This window comes from Homarus americanus, unplaced genomic scaffold (assembly GCF_018991925.1).
Source record: "Homarus americanus isolate GMGI-L3 unplaced genomic scaffold, GMGI_Hamer_2.0 scaffold19065, whole genome shotgun sequence".
Taxonomy (NCBI): domain Eukaryota; kingdom Metazoa; phylum Arthropoda; class Malacostraca; order Decapoda; family Nephropidae; genus Homarus; species Homarus americanus.
This window is the reverse complement of record NW_024757463.1, coordinates 1,054,114-1,069,828: the sequence shown is the minus strand read 5'-3', so window position 1 is coordinate 1,069,828 and position 15,715 is coordinate 1,054,114. Positions and strand designations below refer to the sequence as shown.

The window sequence follows — 15,715 nt, the reverse complement described above, 5'->3', positions numbered from 1 at the left end:
CATGTACAGGTGCCTGGTAGTTCCCACACACACACACACACACACACACACACACACACACACACACACACACACATGTACAGGTGCTCAGCAGTTCACACACACACACACACACACACACACACACACACACACACACACACACATACATGTACAGGGTGTCTTATAGTTCACACACACATGTACAGGGTGTCTTATAGTTCACACACACATGTACAGGGTGTCTTATAGTTCACACACACATGTACAGGGTGTCTTATAGTTCACACACACACACACACACACACACACACACACACACACACACACACACACACACACACATGTACAGGGTGTCTTATAGTTCACACACACACACACACACACACACACACACACACACACACACATGTACAGGGTGTCTTATAGTTCACACACACATGTACAGGGTGTCTTATAGTTCACACACACACACACACACACATGTACAAGGTGTCTTTAGATCAAGTAATTCACAACTAATCAACAAAAACGTTAGATAAATTAACTCGAAAGAAAAGAATCCAATTATTAATCTTCCACAAAGAAACACGTCACCCCAATCATTCACAGAATAACCTAACCAAACCTAACCTAACCAAATCTAGAATCTATTGCCTACTAAGATGATCAACAAAACACAGAATAAAGCAGGAAATTACATCGGAAAACAACAACACCACAAGACGCATGAATGGTAGTTAAGTCACCGCCGTTACATAGAATCGATGGAATATTTTAAAGATGACGAATCGCTTAGCTATTGAACCTAATGTGATTTCCCAATGGTGTATGACTTATGACACACCCTGTACAGTACATACTACTACTACTACTACTACTACTACTACTACTAATAATAATAATAATAATAATAACAATAATAATACTAATAATACTAATACTTATAATAATAATAATAATAATAATAATAATAATAATGCAGAAAACAAAAACCCTCTCATTAACAGACTTCTCAATAGGGGACATTCTCATTAACAGAATCCTCTCAATAGCAAACAGGTCTTGTAAGAAATAAACCCACTATTGGGAGGATTTAATGTAATAATAAAACAATATTAAACCATTAAACCAATCTCCCTAACCTAACCCCACACTGGATTAAGCTGCGATCGGCCAGTTTATAGAGCAGTGGGTCAAAGGGGCTTCAGTTCTGATACGCAGCGACGTACCCTAAAGTAACCAGCAGGATTGGGGTGTCGCGGGGCTGACGATCACTTGTATCCATCTTCAGTGTTTAGGCTTAGTTTGGTTGGGTTTGGTTGGGTTTGGTTACATTATGTTAGGTAAGATTGAGTTTAGAATTAGGTTAGATTAGCTATGATTGGGTTAGCATGGGGTTAGGTTAGGTTAGGTCACATAAGAACTGACACCCTATTGACCTCACAAACTGAGTGACCCAAAACACAGAAAATAAAAAAATAAAAAACCCCACTGGAATGTTGAAATGTAAACAGGGAAGAAAAATTATCTCTACCGAGTCTCTCCGCACCTGTTACTGCCGGGGCGTCGACCAGCACCGCCGTGACTTGTCGTGGAACACATAAACAACGACGAGTCTTTCTCTACGAGTCGTTGAAGGTCGCGGATATTCTGGCAACATCCCTAAAGGTGACCTGAGTGTCTTTCTTAAGTACGAGAACTATTATTTACAAGTGGCGTTCGGTCGTCTACTTGCCGAATCTCTGTTCACACTTGGAGTATCTCCGGAGTATCGTCTGGAAGGAGTTGTACTCAAATCTACTCAAGGAAGGAGTGGAGAAGAACTCACTGAGTCGCACCTGCCAGGGAAGGAACCCTAGCGTGGAGATAGGCTCCCCTATGGTGATGACTACGTCGGGGTCGGGCTGCCCCAGAGTCACCAGCCGAGACTCGATCATCGCCGCCGTTATCTTACATCCCTCGGAGCACAACCTGCGGGCGGCGGACGCTAGGTTACTCCTGCCGTCCGCCTGACTCAGGAGATTGACCGTTATTTCCCGGTGCCGCGTCGTGCCGTTAGCCTCCGCTCGTTTCCCCGCCACGACGTCTCTGTCGGGGTGACGGTCCCGGCCGTACGACACGACGTTATATAAGACGTCGGAGTCGCTCTCCCGTAGAGCCCCGAGGAGCGCCGGTCTCTTGCGCTTGAGGACCCCGTGGGCGTCGTACAGGGACACGTAGTGGACCCCGTACCCTATGGCCCAGGATATCACCGTCGACAGCTGGGCCACGTGGTGAGCCTGCTGGCCGACGCACACCAATCCCAAGTGCTGCGGCACCTTCTTCAGCTGGGCGGCATCGGCCTGTAGGCGACCGGGCGGGACTCGGGCGAGCACCAAGAAGGAATACACCCGCAGCAGAAGGCGGTGAAGGTGGAAGAAGGTGTCGATCACAGAGAGGGCGAGACTGGCCAAGAAGTGGGCCACAAAATACAACAACTGGAACACTGGCAGCAGCACGTCCATCTGTCGGACATAAACTGGTATTAACACAACGTGGAAATACCTGGCATGGAGGACCACCTGATGATTAGCCACCCCAGCTTATTTTATCTAATGACTAAACAACCTAACCTAACCACCCCAGCTTATTTTATCTAATGACTAAACAACCTAACCTAACCACCCCAGCTTATTTTATCTAATAATTAAACACCTGAACACTATTTACAGTGATGAGGTTAGGTTAAGTTATAACTAAGATAGATTAGCATTACATTAGGTTAGATTAGCGTTGGGTCAGGTTAGGTTAGATTCATGCCGGTTACGTTAGATTAGCATTAGGGTCGTTAATCATGTAAAACTGAGGGTGTATATTCTTCATGTGATAAATAACATAAATCAACATAACAAACTAACATAAATAGTCTGAAATTATCCCGAAACGAAAACCTAACCTAACCATATGGGAGACTATCATTACCTCTACGACATAAAATAAAACCCATTGGATATAACACATCATTAATATTATCACTAATTACTATAATTAGGGTCCAATATGATGGTAATTATGGGAAGAAAATCAAATAAAAAATCATACAATGTGACGTAACAAACTATAACACATTATCTATAAGTTTTGCTGTTTTAACCCATAAGACTAAACCCATAAACCATAAACCCAACAGGAATAATAAACCAGATAAAAAACTACAAATATACATCATAATCTAAATAAAAACCCGATTAATTAATGAAATATTAAATAAAACTCTTCAACCACAATACCGGGATGTGACCTAGACTCCTACCATTACCACCCTCATTACTCGACCTTATTTAGTCCTTATTACGTCTTTTACTTGTATATAACCAGTATAAATATATCAAATAAGGTTAAAATATTAATTACAGATGGGTACCTTAAGCTGAGGACCTCGAGGGAGTGTTAAATAAGGTAAAATAAGACATAAGGGAAGAGATCTCAGCCAAGTCTTCAACACCACAATGTAAACACGACCAGTAACGTTCACAACTCACAGAAAAATAATAAAAACATTAATATTTTCCATAATTACAATTTTTTTTATATAATTTAGATTTTTAAAAACAATAAATAAGTTTAATTTTACATTTTTTTCTTTAAAGTAGATGATTATGTTAGTAAATATTACTAACTTTTATATTAACGTACTTGTGAATGATAGGAAACATGAACGAAATCTTAAATTAATCTGTTTTTCTAATATATAAAACCTTAATTTTATTCTCATATATCAAAAAATTTAAAAATAGATATAAATCTATTAAATAAATGTTATAAAGAAAAGGTTTTATTATTATTTTATTCTATTAAGTAATTGTGAACGTCGTCATATGGTGGCACGTGATTGGTCCACGTCTGAGGCGTCACGACGGCCATAAGCCAACTCATCTCTTATTATTTCTGCCTCAGGAAGTGATTTAAGGCTGATAAAGACCTCTTGAGATATTATCCTCGCTGGAAAAGTTGGAATAATTACCTACGAGGAATTAATTACGGTATTGAGGTGTGAAATTAGAGAGATAATTACATCATCCAATTGGAGAAATCAAGACAAGGAAAAACCCGCCTTATTTGACTTCAATATCTCCATTAAACAATAATTGGCGTTAAATGAAACTAATACGCCATATTTTATTAGTGTATTTCATCGTTATAGATACATCAAAAGTGATTAATTGCAATGGAAGTGAAGGAAATGATGGTAGTTCATTACAACGAGGTCATGCCGCACCCACAGGGAGACAGAGCTCACCGGGTCAAAATATTATCTTATGGTGGACTCCTTTTACGGGAATTTCCGGCCAATCTAGGAACTGTGACTTAGGATCGTGTTATTTTACAGAAGATAGAAGTTATATACACAACAAGAAGACAAAAGCTGTGTTATTTTACGGAAGTGATTTTAATATAGAGGATTTACCTTTACCCCGGCGGTCGCGTCAATGGTGGGCGTTGCTACATGAAGAGTCGCCCAAAAACCAACCATTATTTGACCACCAACCTGTCCTGGAGTTATTTAATTTAACCTCAACCTTCCGTAGAGAATCAAACTTTCCATTAACACTACAACATCTTGAATCCATCCAATCATTAACCACCACCAAGGAATTTATCCCAACTAATCAGAAAACCCAATTAATGGCCACAGATAATTTAGCCCCAATTGTCTATGTTCAATCAAACTGTGACACACCATCAGAGAGAGATAATTACGTTGAGGAATTATCTAAATATATTAAAATAGACTCATATGGAGCCTGTCTACACAATAAAGACTTACCATCACATCTCATAGACCCAGCAGAAAATTTCGACCATTGGGAATTCAGATCATTAATGGCTAGATATAAATTCACTTTATCTATAGAAAACGCAGCTTGTGAGGATTATATCACCGAGAAATTGTGGCGGCCAATTACTCTCGGTTCTGTACCTATTTACTGGGGTTCACCAACTATCCAAGACTGGTTACCAAATCCTAGTTCAATAATTCCAATATCTGACTTCCAATCACCTAGAGAATTAGCCACATATATTACCACATTACTAGACGATGATAAACAATATGAGAGTTATCTAACGCATAAATTACATCAAATTATCACAAATAATTATCTTTTAGAAGCCATGAACCAAAGAAAATGGGGTATTAACAATGACTTTGAGAGGGGTAACTTTATTGAACATTATGAGTGTTACGTTTGTGACCAAATCCTGACAAAACATGGAAAATTAAGGGAAAAGGGTCATTTAGGGGTATTTATGGCATCTTTAGGGCATTATGGCTGTCCTGAACCCTCAAATACCCTAACTGGTACCCCAAATCCGAAGAGTTTTTGGGTGCAACAGTGGCATAAGGGGCGAATTGAAGCTATGGTCCTAAATAGATTGATATCAACTTCTGGGACGCTTTCAGTGAGTCAATTCTACCAAGAAGTGATTGAGGAATTGCAAAATGATGGCTTCTTTGTCAGATACCCACCAGAACATGAAGAACTGTGAGATTTTACCCAGAAATATGGAATCTGAGGTCATTTTCATGAGTACAATGACATAAGTGTTAGTTTTTGAGTCCATATGTACTTAAGTCAATAACAAAATAAGTGTAGTTTCTAAGTCCATATTTACTCAAGTCAATAACAAGATAAGTGTAGTTTTGAATCCATATGTACTTAAGTCAATAACAAGATAAGTGTAGTTTCTGAATCCAAATCTACTTAACCACATTGTAACATAATTTAACATCACTAAAGATAATTATTAATTTATCCATTAACAATAAAGTCTTCCAAATAATGTTCAAAAATTATTATAATGATTTAAGCTCAAATATGTATAATCTATGGGCATGTATACATATGTAGATTCATGTACGTTTAATACAACTCATGTATGTATACTAGATTCATGTACGTTTAATACAACTCATGTATGTATACTAGATTCATGTACGTTTAATACAACTCATGTATGTATACTAGATTAATGTACGTTTAATACAACCCATGTATGTATACTAGTCATGTACGTTTAATACAACCCATGTATGTATAATAGACCAATGTACACTAGACCCATGTACACACAACTCATGTACGTATAGATACATGTACGTTTAAACACAGTGCATATATAACTGGAATAAGACTTTATTTAGCCATACACATCAATGTATATTTTTGTATAGAATTAAATATTGCATAATTATACACCTTAGTTTATATCACCTGTAGATTAAGCACCCTAACCTAATCCTAATGTTAAGCTAATCTAACCCTTACCTAACCTAATCTAACCCTAACCTAACCTAACCTAACCTAACCTAACCCCCCCCAAATAACACTAGGGTGGGTAATCTTCAGGTGATAAATCTACTTCTGTAAATAACCGTAAATATTATTTTTTTTACGAGATAAATTTACCGTTAATGTAAATAATTAAAATAAAATTAACACTTTAGAAATTTATTTTTATTGACATTTAAAGAAAAATTGACGTTAATTGATTGAAAAAAATTAGTTTGTTTATTTTAGTGTTTCATTTGACTTTATAATCATAGATGTCAGTCTGTCTGTCTATCTATCTACCTATTCAACTATCTATCTAACTATCTATCAAATATCTGTCTATCTGTAACCTATCTATCCACCTATGAACCATGTATCTATCTATCCACTAACCTATCCACACATACCAAAAATAATACTGAAAAAATAAAAATAAAATAAAATCTTTACGTAACTTTATTATTGCAGATAAATTGGAATTAAAATCTACTGTTCTAGTTAAGAGCAGCTGAAGAATAGTACCCCCTTGATTATGGTCTGTTTCACCTGATGATTAAAGATCCTAACCTAACCTCTCAGGTAGGGGTGAGGTTGGGTTGGGGTGAGGTTGGGTTGGGGTGAGGTTGGGTGGGGTGGGGTTGGGGTGAGGTTGGGTGGGGCGGGCTGGGTTGGGGTGAGGTTGGGTTGGGGTGGGGGTGAGGTTGGGTTTGGTTGGGTTGGGGTGAGGTTGGGTTGGGGTGAGGTTGGGTTAGGTGAGGTGGGGTTGGGTTAGTATTCATTTTAATTAGGGTTAAGTTAGGTTAATTAACAGGTGAATAGGGGGGTTTAACCTTCATGTCATTAACTAATTGTGAGGTAAAATTCTATTGCTTTAACAGAACTCTAAATAAAATTATCTTATTAAATCACCAATCAATAACATGACATCAATCACCAATCAATAACATGACATCAATCACCACCATTAAAATTACGACTTTATGGCAATTATCAGACCACAATAATGTCACCTGAAGATTAGCCACCCTAGTTTATTTCACCTAATGCTTCCTGGGTTAGGTTAGGTTAGGTTAGGTTGGGTTGGGTTAGGTTAGGTTAGGTTAGGTTAGGTTAGGTTAGGTTAGGTTAGGTTAGGTTAGGTTAGGTTGGGTTAGGTTAGGTTAGGTTGGGTTGGGTTAGGTTAGCTAGGGTGTCTAATCTTCATGTAACACTATATAAGACTTGCTGGTTTATGAACCCCTTGTTCTAATCTGTAACCTAACCTAACCATTAGATCTGGGGCTCAAACTACCAGGGCCCATTAGAACAGGACAACCCTTTAAAATTAGGCCTTATTTTCAATGGTATGGTTAGGTTAGGTTAGGTTCAGGTTAGGTTCAGGTTAGGGGGTTTGTAGTTGGGGTTTAGGTTAGGTTTAGGTTAGGTTTAGGTTAGGTAGAGCCCATTTAGCCGGCCAGCCAAAGAGACATACAGACTTATATTTATATCAAAAGAATGTTGTAATAAAATAAAGAATACTGTTGTTCTGTCATGGTTTGTTTACAAGTCTGAAGAAAATAAACTTTGATATGCAGCGAAACTTCTATTTAATGGACTATATAGCGATGAAGGTCCATTATATCGAGGGTCCGTTAGATGTGAAACCTCCATCTAACGAACTATATAGAGATGAAGGTCTATTATATCGAGGGTCCGTTAGATGTGAAACCTCCATCTAACGAACTATATAGCGATGAAGGTCCATTATATCGAGGGTCCGTTATATGTAAAACCTCCATCTAACGAACTATATAGAGACAAAAGTCCATTATATCGAGGTTTCACTGTACAGGACTTAACCGAACTCTAAGAAACAAACGGACAAATAATTGGCAGATCAAGATGTCATGTACGACACCACAGCCTTTGGGCCAGGCAGGTTACCTTAGGGTCACCTGATCGTTAGTCTTACCTGTCGAGTTTATTTGTACTATACCTGTTAATTAATCTACCTTTATGCTACCTATGGGGGGGGGGAAGTAGTGTTAGGTTAGGGTTGGTTAGGTTAGGTTAGCATTCGTGTGGTTAACCCAGAGATGAAATAAACTAGGGTGTCTAATTTTCAGGTGACCCCAATTGACCTTGACAGAAGGGTCAAAATAATTAATTACTCATCAACACATATTGGAGTAACAGCGGCCATCTCGTGTTTCCAATAACGACATGCATTTGACCCCATGACCTCTGACCACTTGATCCTTGACCCCTAGAATACTGACCAGAGCGAGAAAAAAATAAAAATATTTATAATGTTATTTCAGGTGAAGTTTAGACACCCCGGCTTATTTTACCTGATGATTAAACACATTAAATGCCACATGAGGGTTAGGTTAGGTTAGGTTTGGTTAGGTTAGGTTAGGTTAGGATAGTGTTAGGTTAGTGTTAGGTTAAGTTAGCATTCAGGTGAAATAAGCCAAGTCATCTAGAACCTTCAACCAATCTAATTACCGATTCCAAAACACAAAAAAAAACCACCCAATCTCATCTCCACGTCCATAATTGCACGACACTAACAAATCAAATCACCAACAGCACCCCATACTAGACGACGCAGCTTAGGGTAACTGATAGCAGAAGTTGTAGTTGGGTGGCGGAGGCGGTACGACCGGCTGTTGTTGTGGTATTGTCACCCCTTCGGCGTCCAATAAACGTAATTTGATCTCCATGTTAAGCAGCATCTCTAGGTCCCTTGAGGTGGCTGCACTGGGCATTCGTTGACCTGTGGAGAGAGTGTGTGTTTTTAAGGTGCGTTGTTATGTTTTGGGGGCATTCGTTGACCTGTGGAGAGAGTGAGTGTGTTTTTAAGGTGTGTTGTTATGTTTTGGGGGCATTCGTTGACCTGTGGAGAGAGTGAGTGTGTTTTTAAGGTGTGTTGTTATGTTTTGGGGGCATTCGTTGACCTGTGGAGAGAGTGAGTGTGTTTTTAAGGTGCGTTGTTATGTTTTGGGGGCATTCGTTCACCCGTGGAATCTGTGGGTGTGTTTTAAAGTGTGTTGTCATGTTTTGGGGGATTCATTGACCTGTAGAGACAATAAGTGTGATACCAGAGTGCGTCGTTGATGTCACGAGTGCGTTGTTATACCCCCTTCCACACCACATCAACAATGGACTACGAACACACCCTAAAAAACGCCCTCTAGCATCACGTCCGCACAAAGTAACCCCAAGCCAGCATGACGCACCACGACTTACGTAAGAGTGCGTTGACGCCGTCCACCCAGTAACTGAAGACCGAGTCGTCTGGGGCCACAAAGTCGACGCTATTGGTCTCGTTAACGTTGTTGCTTTCCAAGATGAGAGAGAACGCAAGATTGTACGCATTCTTCTTGCTGTAGGGGCAAGATGATCAAGGTAGAGTAGTGGAGATACTACTACTACTACTACTACTACTACTACTACTACTACTTTTTTACTACTACTACTACTACTATTATTAATAATGTCAATACTACTCTAAGATTAACTTTCCTAGCTAATTCCACCTGATGATCAAATACTCTAATTTACCTAAAGAATTGAATTACGTTTATTTGAACTTATTTTATCAATTTCTATCAATATTTTCCATCAATTATCAACTTTTTTGGCCGTTTAGGTATTTGGGGACTGAATTCAAGACCCCAGAGTTGTGAGTTGGTCAAGTGCCGGTACCCCAAAGCCCTACAGACATCCTAAGCCAGTACCTTACCCGGCTTTATCCTTCATGTGTGGGCATTCCTTCCCGGTAACGATGCTCTTGATGTCAACGATGCTGATTTTCTTGCCGAGCTCGTCAATCGTTGGCTCTGATTTCTCGTCGCACTCGTCGTAGTGGAAGAACTTGTGGTTTGGGGACAGCCGGCAGTAACGGAACTTGTCCTTGGTTCTCTGAAAGTTTGAACGGGGTGGTTAAGGATGCGGTACGAGGCATATGCCCCGGCGATGGCTAACGTCACGAACGAGGCTATTGGTGATTTTAGCTTTAATCGCCGGTGTAAGTTAATTAATATGCGACTTAACGAGGACGTAAACAAGGTGAGATCATTGGCCAATCAGGGACGTTGCCTCAGATCACGTGAATATTAGACACCCTTGTGAAATAAACCAGGGTGAGTATGCTGAGGACTTTGCTATGGGGTTAGGTTAGGTTTTGAGAGAGAGAGAGAGAGAGAGAGAGAGAGAGAGGAGACACTCACCGCACCCCGGACTGACTTAAACCGCGTTCCCTCAACCAAGAACCTCAGGCGGTGCTGCTGAATCAACTCTAGGATCTCCGGCTCCAGCTGTGTCCGCAACTCCCTGAAAAAAACAAACACACGATAATCAAGGAGCTTTAGGGTATAATATCGAACACCTCAGAATAATTTAATACCCAGATTTATGTCCGTAACTCTCTGATAAAGACAATATAATCAAGGTGCTTTAGGGTATAATATCGAACACTTCAGATTAATTTTATACAGTACCCAGATGAGTCGAGATTGTCAACAAACCCCTATAGACTAACCCACGTCAACAACAATACTCACTTAATGGGAGGGGCTTGCATTTCCTGTTCTTCGTTGTTTATCCTCTCCTGTTGCCATATCTCCGCGATCTCTGCGTACGTCAGGGTGTTGATCTTGGAGCGGAAGTTCTCTAGGGTCGACGGTTGGACGATCATCGTGCGCCATATTTGGTCCTTAACTACGCTGAGGACTTTGCTGTGGGGTGAGTGAGTGAGTGAGCGAGTGAGAGTTGATTGTAAAATTTGTATTCATGTTAAAGTTTAGGTGAAATAAGCTAACTTAATCTCACCTAATTAAATGTTAACCTAACCTAAATAAATGCTGCCCTAACTTAATACTAATCTAACCTACAATACCCAACCATACCCTAACCTAACCTACCCCAAAGTAACCCAACCCGAAGTCAACACTCAACGACGAACCTGAAATCCTCAGTGGTAGCTTTCATCTCCTTCCAGGTTTTATTGAGAAGAACAACACAGATGGAGAACAGTTCTTCGAAGGAATGATCGTGTGAGAAGAACATCGGGTGGAATGTCTGGCCTTGGTCCGTAGGGGTGTCACCGATCTGCGGCCCGACGGGAGAATTAGTGAACGGCCGATGTGTAAATATCGTCCCGGAAAAAAATAAATACCCTTCTATTTTCCTTGATCTTTGGATATTAACCGCTCTAATACTACTGGGGAGGGAAGGGGGGGGTTAGGAAAGGTTAGGTTAGGATAGACAAGGTTAGATTAGGCTAAATTAGGTTAAAATAGAATCATGATAGTCAATCTTACGGCAATACAAGCTGGGGGGAATGTGTCTAATTGATTACAGTACCTGCAAGATCTCACATAGGAGCTTAGTTAATTCGATGCTGGCTCGACCAAACGGACATTCGTGAGAGTCCGCCCGATAGCAGTTCTCCAGGACGAGTTTGGCGTATCTGTCGGAGGCGGAGAGGTGATATTAACACGATTATCTCGGTTTACCTCGTTCGGTAGTTTGATAGTTTATCACGATTCTAGTATGAGGTATAAACATTAGCTCCCTCCCTTCCTCCTCCCTCCTAAGTGGTCACCTGAAGATTAGCCCCCAAGTCAGGTCAGGTCAGGCTAAACACTCACTGATCAGAATGGTTCGGTTAGATTAGAATATGTTAGGTCACGTCGGGTCAGGCTAAACACTCACTGATCAGAATGGTTCGGTTAGATTAGAATATGTTAGGTCACGTCGGGTCAGGTCAAACACTCACTGATCAGAATGGTTCCGAGCAAAGAAGACCATATTATCTAGAGCCAACATCCCAGGAGGTGTGTCCATGAAGTCTTGGGCTGGGTTGATGTCATTGCGAAATCCGAGCTTCTTGTACTCCTTCTTGTACTCTGGTCGACGAGTTGTGACGTCTTTACTGCACTGATGATGAGAGAGAGAGAGAGAGAGTGAGAGAGAGAGAAATGATAAAGATTGATAGACACATAAATGGAGAGAGAGAGAGAGAGGGGAAAGGGAGTGAAATTATTGATAAAGATTCATAAATATATAAATGATAATAGATAGATAAATAAATAAAGAGAGAGATAGAGAGATAGAGAAAAAAACTCCCGACCCCAGACCAAATACAAACCACCGAACCCCAGACCTCACCTCCCCGTCAGTCTCGAAGGCAATACGCCGTAGTTCCTTGATCTTGTCGGTGGCGTCCTGATCGCTGGCGTCCATACTGGTGCTCATGCGTTCCTCGTACTGGTTGAGGAGGAGTTGCTGTAGGACGTATAACTGATGCGCCATGTCAGCCCCCACATTACCACCCTGAGGAGAGGCGCTTAGCATTAGTGTCAAGTAATCATGATTAAGAGTTCGTGGAGAATGTTGCGTCTGTATACCTGCATTGTTTATATATATGGTGAACTGTAGACCTACTTTGTCTAGTGTATATAAGAGCTGAACTGTATACCTACATTATCTATACAAACAGTAAATTAATCTAAATTTATATGGATTTTAATAAATGTCAATATAAAAGTCCGTAGTTACGTCACCTCTGCGTGGATAAGTACGTTGTTGGTCAGGATGGTCCGGTACTGCCGCGAGAACAGGGTCGTAGAGTAGTACCGCCGCTTCTGTGCGTCCGACTTCTGGATGAGAGAGTTGATTAGGGCCAAGACCGACTGTTGGATCTCCACTTTCTGTAATGTAGACGCGGAGGTGAGGCTTAGGGTCGCGTTGGTAGGATGACCAGGTCGTAGGTAGTCGTGTCAATAATCGATACGTAGGAATTAAAAGCAAGAGCAGACAACTATTAACGCCTACGCTCGATGTTAAGCGATGCCAATAATCGACACGTAGGAATTAAAAGCAAGAACAGACAGCTATTAACACCTACGCTCAATGTTAAGCGATGCCAATAATCGACACGTAGGAATTAAAAGCAAGAACAGACAGCTATTAACGCCTACGCTCGATGTTAAGCGATGCCAATAATCGACACGTAGGAATTAAAAGCAAGAACAGACAGCTATTAACACCTACGCTCAATGTTAAGCGATGCCAATAATCGACACGTAGGAATTAAAAGCAAGAACAGACAGCTATTAACGCCTACGCTCGATGTTAAGCGATGCCAATAATCGACACGTAGGAATTTAAAGCAAAAATACGAAGACTGCTCAAACGTAGACGCACCTTATTGTTAGAGATGTGCTGGAGGAGTTTGGGCATAGTGATCTGCTTCTCTACTGTGGCGTACTTGTTTTGACTGTTGGTGACGATGTTTTCCAAGATGGCGAGGGAAGTGGAGAGTGTCCTGGGGTCTAGGGTTCCCTGTACGTTGATGTACGATGCCACCTGTGGGGTCGAGACGGTGAGAAGCTATGGATTATCGATGCGTGTGTGTGTGTGTGTAAACTCGTCTGATGATTTTAATGAATAATTATTACTCTTACTATTATAAGTAGTAGTAGTAGTAGTAGTAATAACGCCAACAAACAACAACCGACAGCTTTACCCCCCAGACCAAACCCAACACGGGGTTATAACAACAACACCCTCAGACGTACCTTCTCTATAAACGTGGGCTGTAGGTCGTCCCAGGGCATAATACCGTGATCCATCAACTCCAGGAACGAGATCAGGATATTAGGCAGGAGTATGGAGTCGTTCTTCTGCATCTCCATACACGATATTAGGAGACTTATACCCTGAAAGATGTTCGTTTGTTTTATCGGTATTTGGTGTTTGTTTATCGATGTTTTTCGGTGTAATGGAAGATGATAGATGGTGAGGATTTGTTTTTCTCATTGATTTATTCATTTATTTTTATTCATTATTATTTATTCATGTTTATTCTTTTATGTGATATACTCTGTTGTTCCTCTTCCTAACCTAACCTAACCCAACCCTAACCTAACCCAAACCAACCCAACCTAACCCAACCCGACCCTAACCTAACCCAAACCAACCCAACCCGACCCTAACCTAACCCAAGCCAACCCAACCCTACCCTAACCATACCCAAGCCAACCCGACCCTAACCTAACCCAACCCAAGCCAACCCGACCCTACCTGCTTGGAGATAAACTCGTGAGCAAAGGAACTATCGGAGCTTCTCTTAACGAGGCTTTCCAGCGCGTCTCGTTTATCGTCCTGTTGACCCTTCTTCAACTTCTGCAGGATGTCGTCGGCGGTGCGGGATGCCGAGTACACCATGTGGAGCACCGTGCCGTCCTGAGAGCGGATAGACAGTGTGGATAGGGAATGGTATCTTGAAATGGAGATTCTAGTGAGGGTGTGGAATGGTATCTTGAAATATGGATTCTAATGTGGATTCCAGTGAGGGTGTGGAACAATATCTTCAAATGTGGATAATGGTGTGAATTGCAAACCTTCTAGAATGCGGATATCCTTTTAAAAAACAGGAATCAAACCGGAATTTTATATGATGGACAAATCGGTAAAACTCAAAGTAGAAATATCCGCACAGTTACATACTAAGTCAGACTGGGTCACACAAGGTCAGACTGGGTCACACAAGATCAGACTGGGTCACACAAGGTCAAACTGGGTCACACTAAGCCACACCTCACCTTAATGCGGCCTCTGTTCTTCTCCGTGACGTAATGGCAAGTGGGTTCGGTGTACTGCAGAGCGTAATACTCGGGGTTCTCCACTTTCCAATGCGTACACAGCTCCTGAAAGACAACGGAGAATCAGTCTGGTTTAGGGGTCAGTAACGGAAGTAGTTTATCGTTTAGGGGTCAGTAATGGAAGTAGCTTATCATTTAGGGGTAAGTAATGGAAGTAGCTTATTGTTTAGGGGTCAGTAATGGAAGTAGTTTATCGATTAGGGGTAAGTAATGTTAGTAATTTATTGACGTTTCGATACTAGAACGTGCTTTCCTTGTTGTGTTCCTTAGGGTTCTAATATGTCGAAATAATATTGATATTGCTGGTTAATTAATCTTTCAAATACTGTAGGTTGGGTTAGGTTAGATTAGGTTAGACACACATCAAAAAACACACAAACAACTCACCACAACAAATGCCGCCAGAGGCTGTTGGAGGCTAAACTCTCCGAGGTACGGTATTGGCTTATTCTCCGACGTCCTCATCTCCACCGCAAGCTTCACCACATTGGCATCTCTAATAGGTGCCATCATCGACGACCTCCCCCCACGCCCTGGAACGTAATGAACATAAATAAACTGTCGATGTTTTTTTTCGTGTTTCGTGCTATTTTTTTTTATTTCACCTTAAGTTTAGACACCCTAGTTGATTTTATCCGATGAGAATTTAGTTTATTTATTATGATTATTTATTGTCCGAGGAGCTAACACGCTAATCCTAGCCTAACCTAAATGCACTAAGATACTCTAATCTAACTTAACCTAACCCAACCGAAGCTAACCTAA

The 15,715-nt window shown here is 40.8% G+C and overlaps 3 protein-coding genes across 4 annotated transcripts in view; 1 reads left to right on the top strand and 2 right to left on the bottom strand.

Moving 5' to 3' along the window:
- Nucleotides 1–385: 385 nt before the first annotated feature.
- LOC121857564 (dehydrodolichyl diphosphate synthase complex subunit Nus1-like) lies at nucleotides 386–3,490 on the bottom strand. Its single transcript, XM_042353648.1, has 2 exons — nucleotides 3,386–3,490; nucleotides 386–2,486 (listed from the first exon to the last, which is right to left on the bottom strand). Exon 2 carries the CDS (start codon nucleotides 2,484–2,486, stop codon nucleotides 1,710–1,712), a length of 777 nt encoding a protein of 258 aa, XP_042209582.1. The 5' UTR covers nucleotides 3,386–3,490; the 3' UTR covers nucleotides 386–1,709.
- A 363-nt stretch (nucleotides 3,491–3,853) lies between these two features.
- On the top strand, nucleotides 3,854–6,468 carry LOC121857562 (alpha-(1,3)-fucosyltransferase 10-like). The gene has a single exon (XM_042353647.1). It carries the CDS (start codon nucleotides 4,120–4,122, stop codon nucleotides 5,509–5,511), a length of 1,392 nt encoding a protein of 463 aa, XP_042209581.1. The 5' UTR covers nucleotides 3,854–4,119; the 3' UTR covers nucleotides 5,512–6,468.
- Nucleotides 6,469–8,270: 1,802 nt separating this feature from the next.
- Nucleotides 8,271–15,715, bottom strand: part of LOC121857561 (engulfment and cell motility protein 1-like) — an 8,593-nt gene continuing 1,148 nt past the window's right edge. Inside the window, exons 2-16 of one of the 2 annotated variants that reach the window (XM_042353645.1) lie at nucleotides 15,338–15,483; nucleotides 14,891–14,995; nucleotides 14,370–14,531; nucleotides 13,865–14,005; nucleotides 13,491–13,652; nucleotides 12,848–12,994; nucleotides 12,453–12,617; nucleotides 12,061–12,221; nucleotides 11,646–11,751; nucleotides 11,245–11,390; nucleotides 10,844–11,017; nucleotides 10,511–10,613; nucleotides 10,024–10,202; nucleotides 9,528–9,664; nucleotides 8,271–9,054 (exon numbers count right to left, since the gene is read on the bottom strand). In XM_042353645.1, the coding sequence (XP_042209579.1) occupies nucleotides 8,891–9,054; nucleotides 9,528–9,664; nucleotides 10,024–10,202; nucleotides 10,511–10,613; nucleotides 10,844–11,017; nucleotides 11,245–11,390; nucleotides 11,646–11,751; nucleotides 12,061–12,221; nucleotides 12,453–12,617; nucleotides 12,848–12,994; nucleotides 13,491–13,652; nucleotides 13,865–14,005; nucleotides 14,370–14,531; nucleotides 14,891–14,995; nucleotides 15,338–15,463 (2,178 nt within the window). In that variant the 5' untranslated portion in view covers nucleotides 15,464–15,483 and the 3' untranslated portion in view covers nucleotides 8,271–8,890. Of the gene's footprint in view, nucleotides 9,055–9,182; nucleotides 9,236–9,527; nucleotides 9,665–10,023; nucleotides 10,203–10,510; nucleotides 10,614–10,843; nucleotides 11,018–11,244; nucleotides 11,391–11,645; nucleotides 11,752–12,060; nucleotides 12,222–12,452; nucleotides 12,618–12,847; nucleotides 12,995–13,490; nucleotides 13,653–13,864; nucleotides 14,006–14,369; nucleotides 14,532–14,890; nucleotides 14,996–15,337; nucleotides 15,484–15,715 lie in introns of those variants that run through there. The other variant, XM_042353646.1, reaches the window with a different exon arrangement.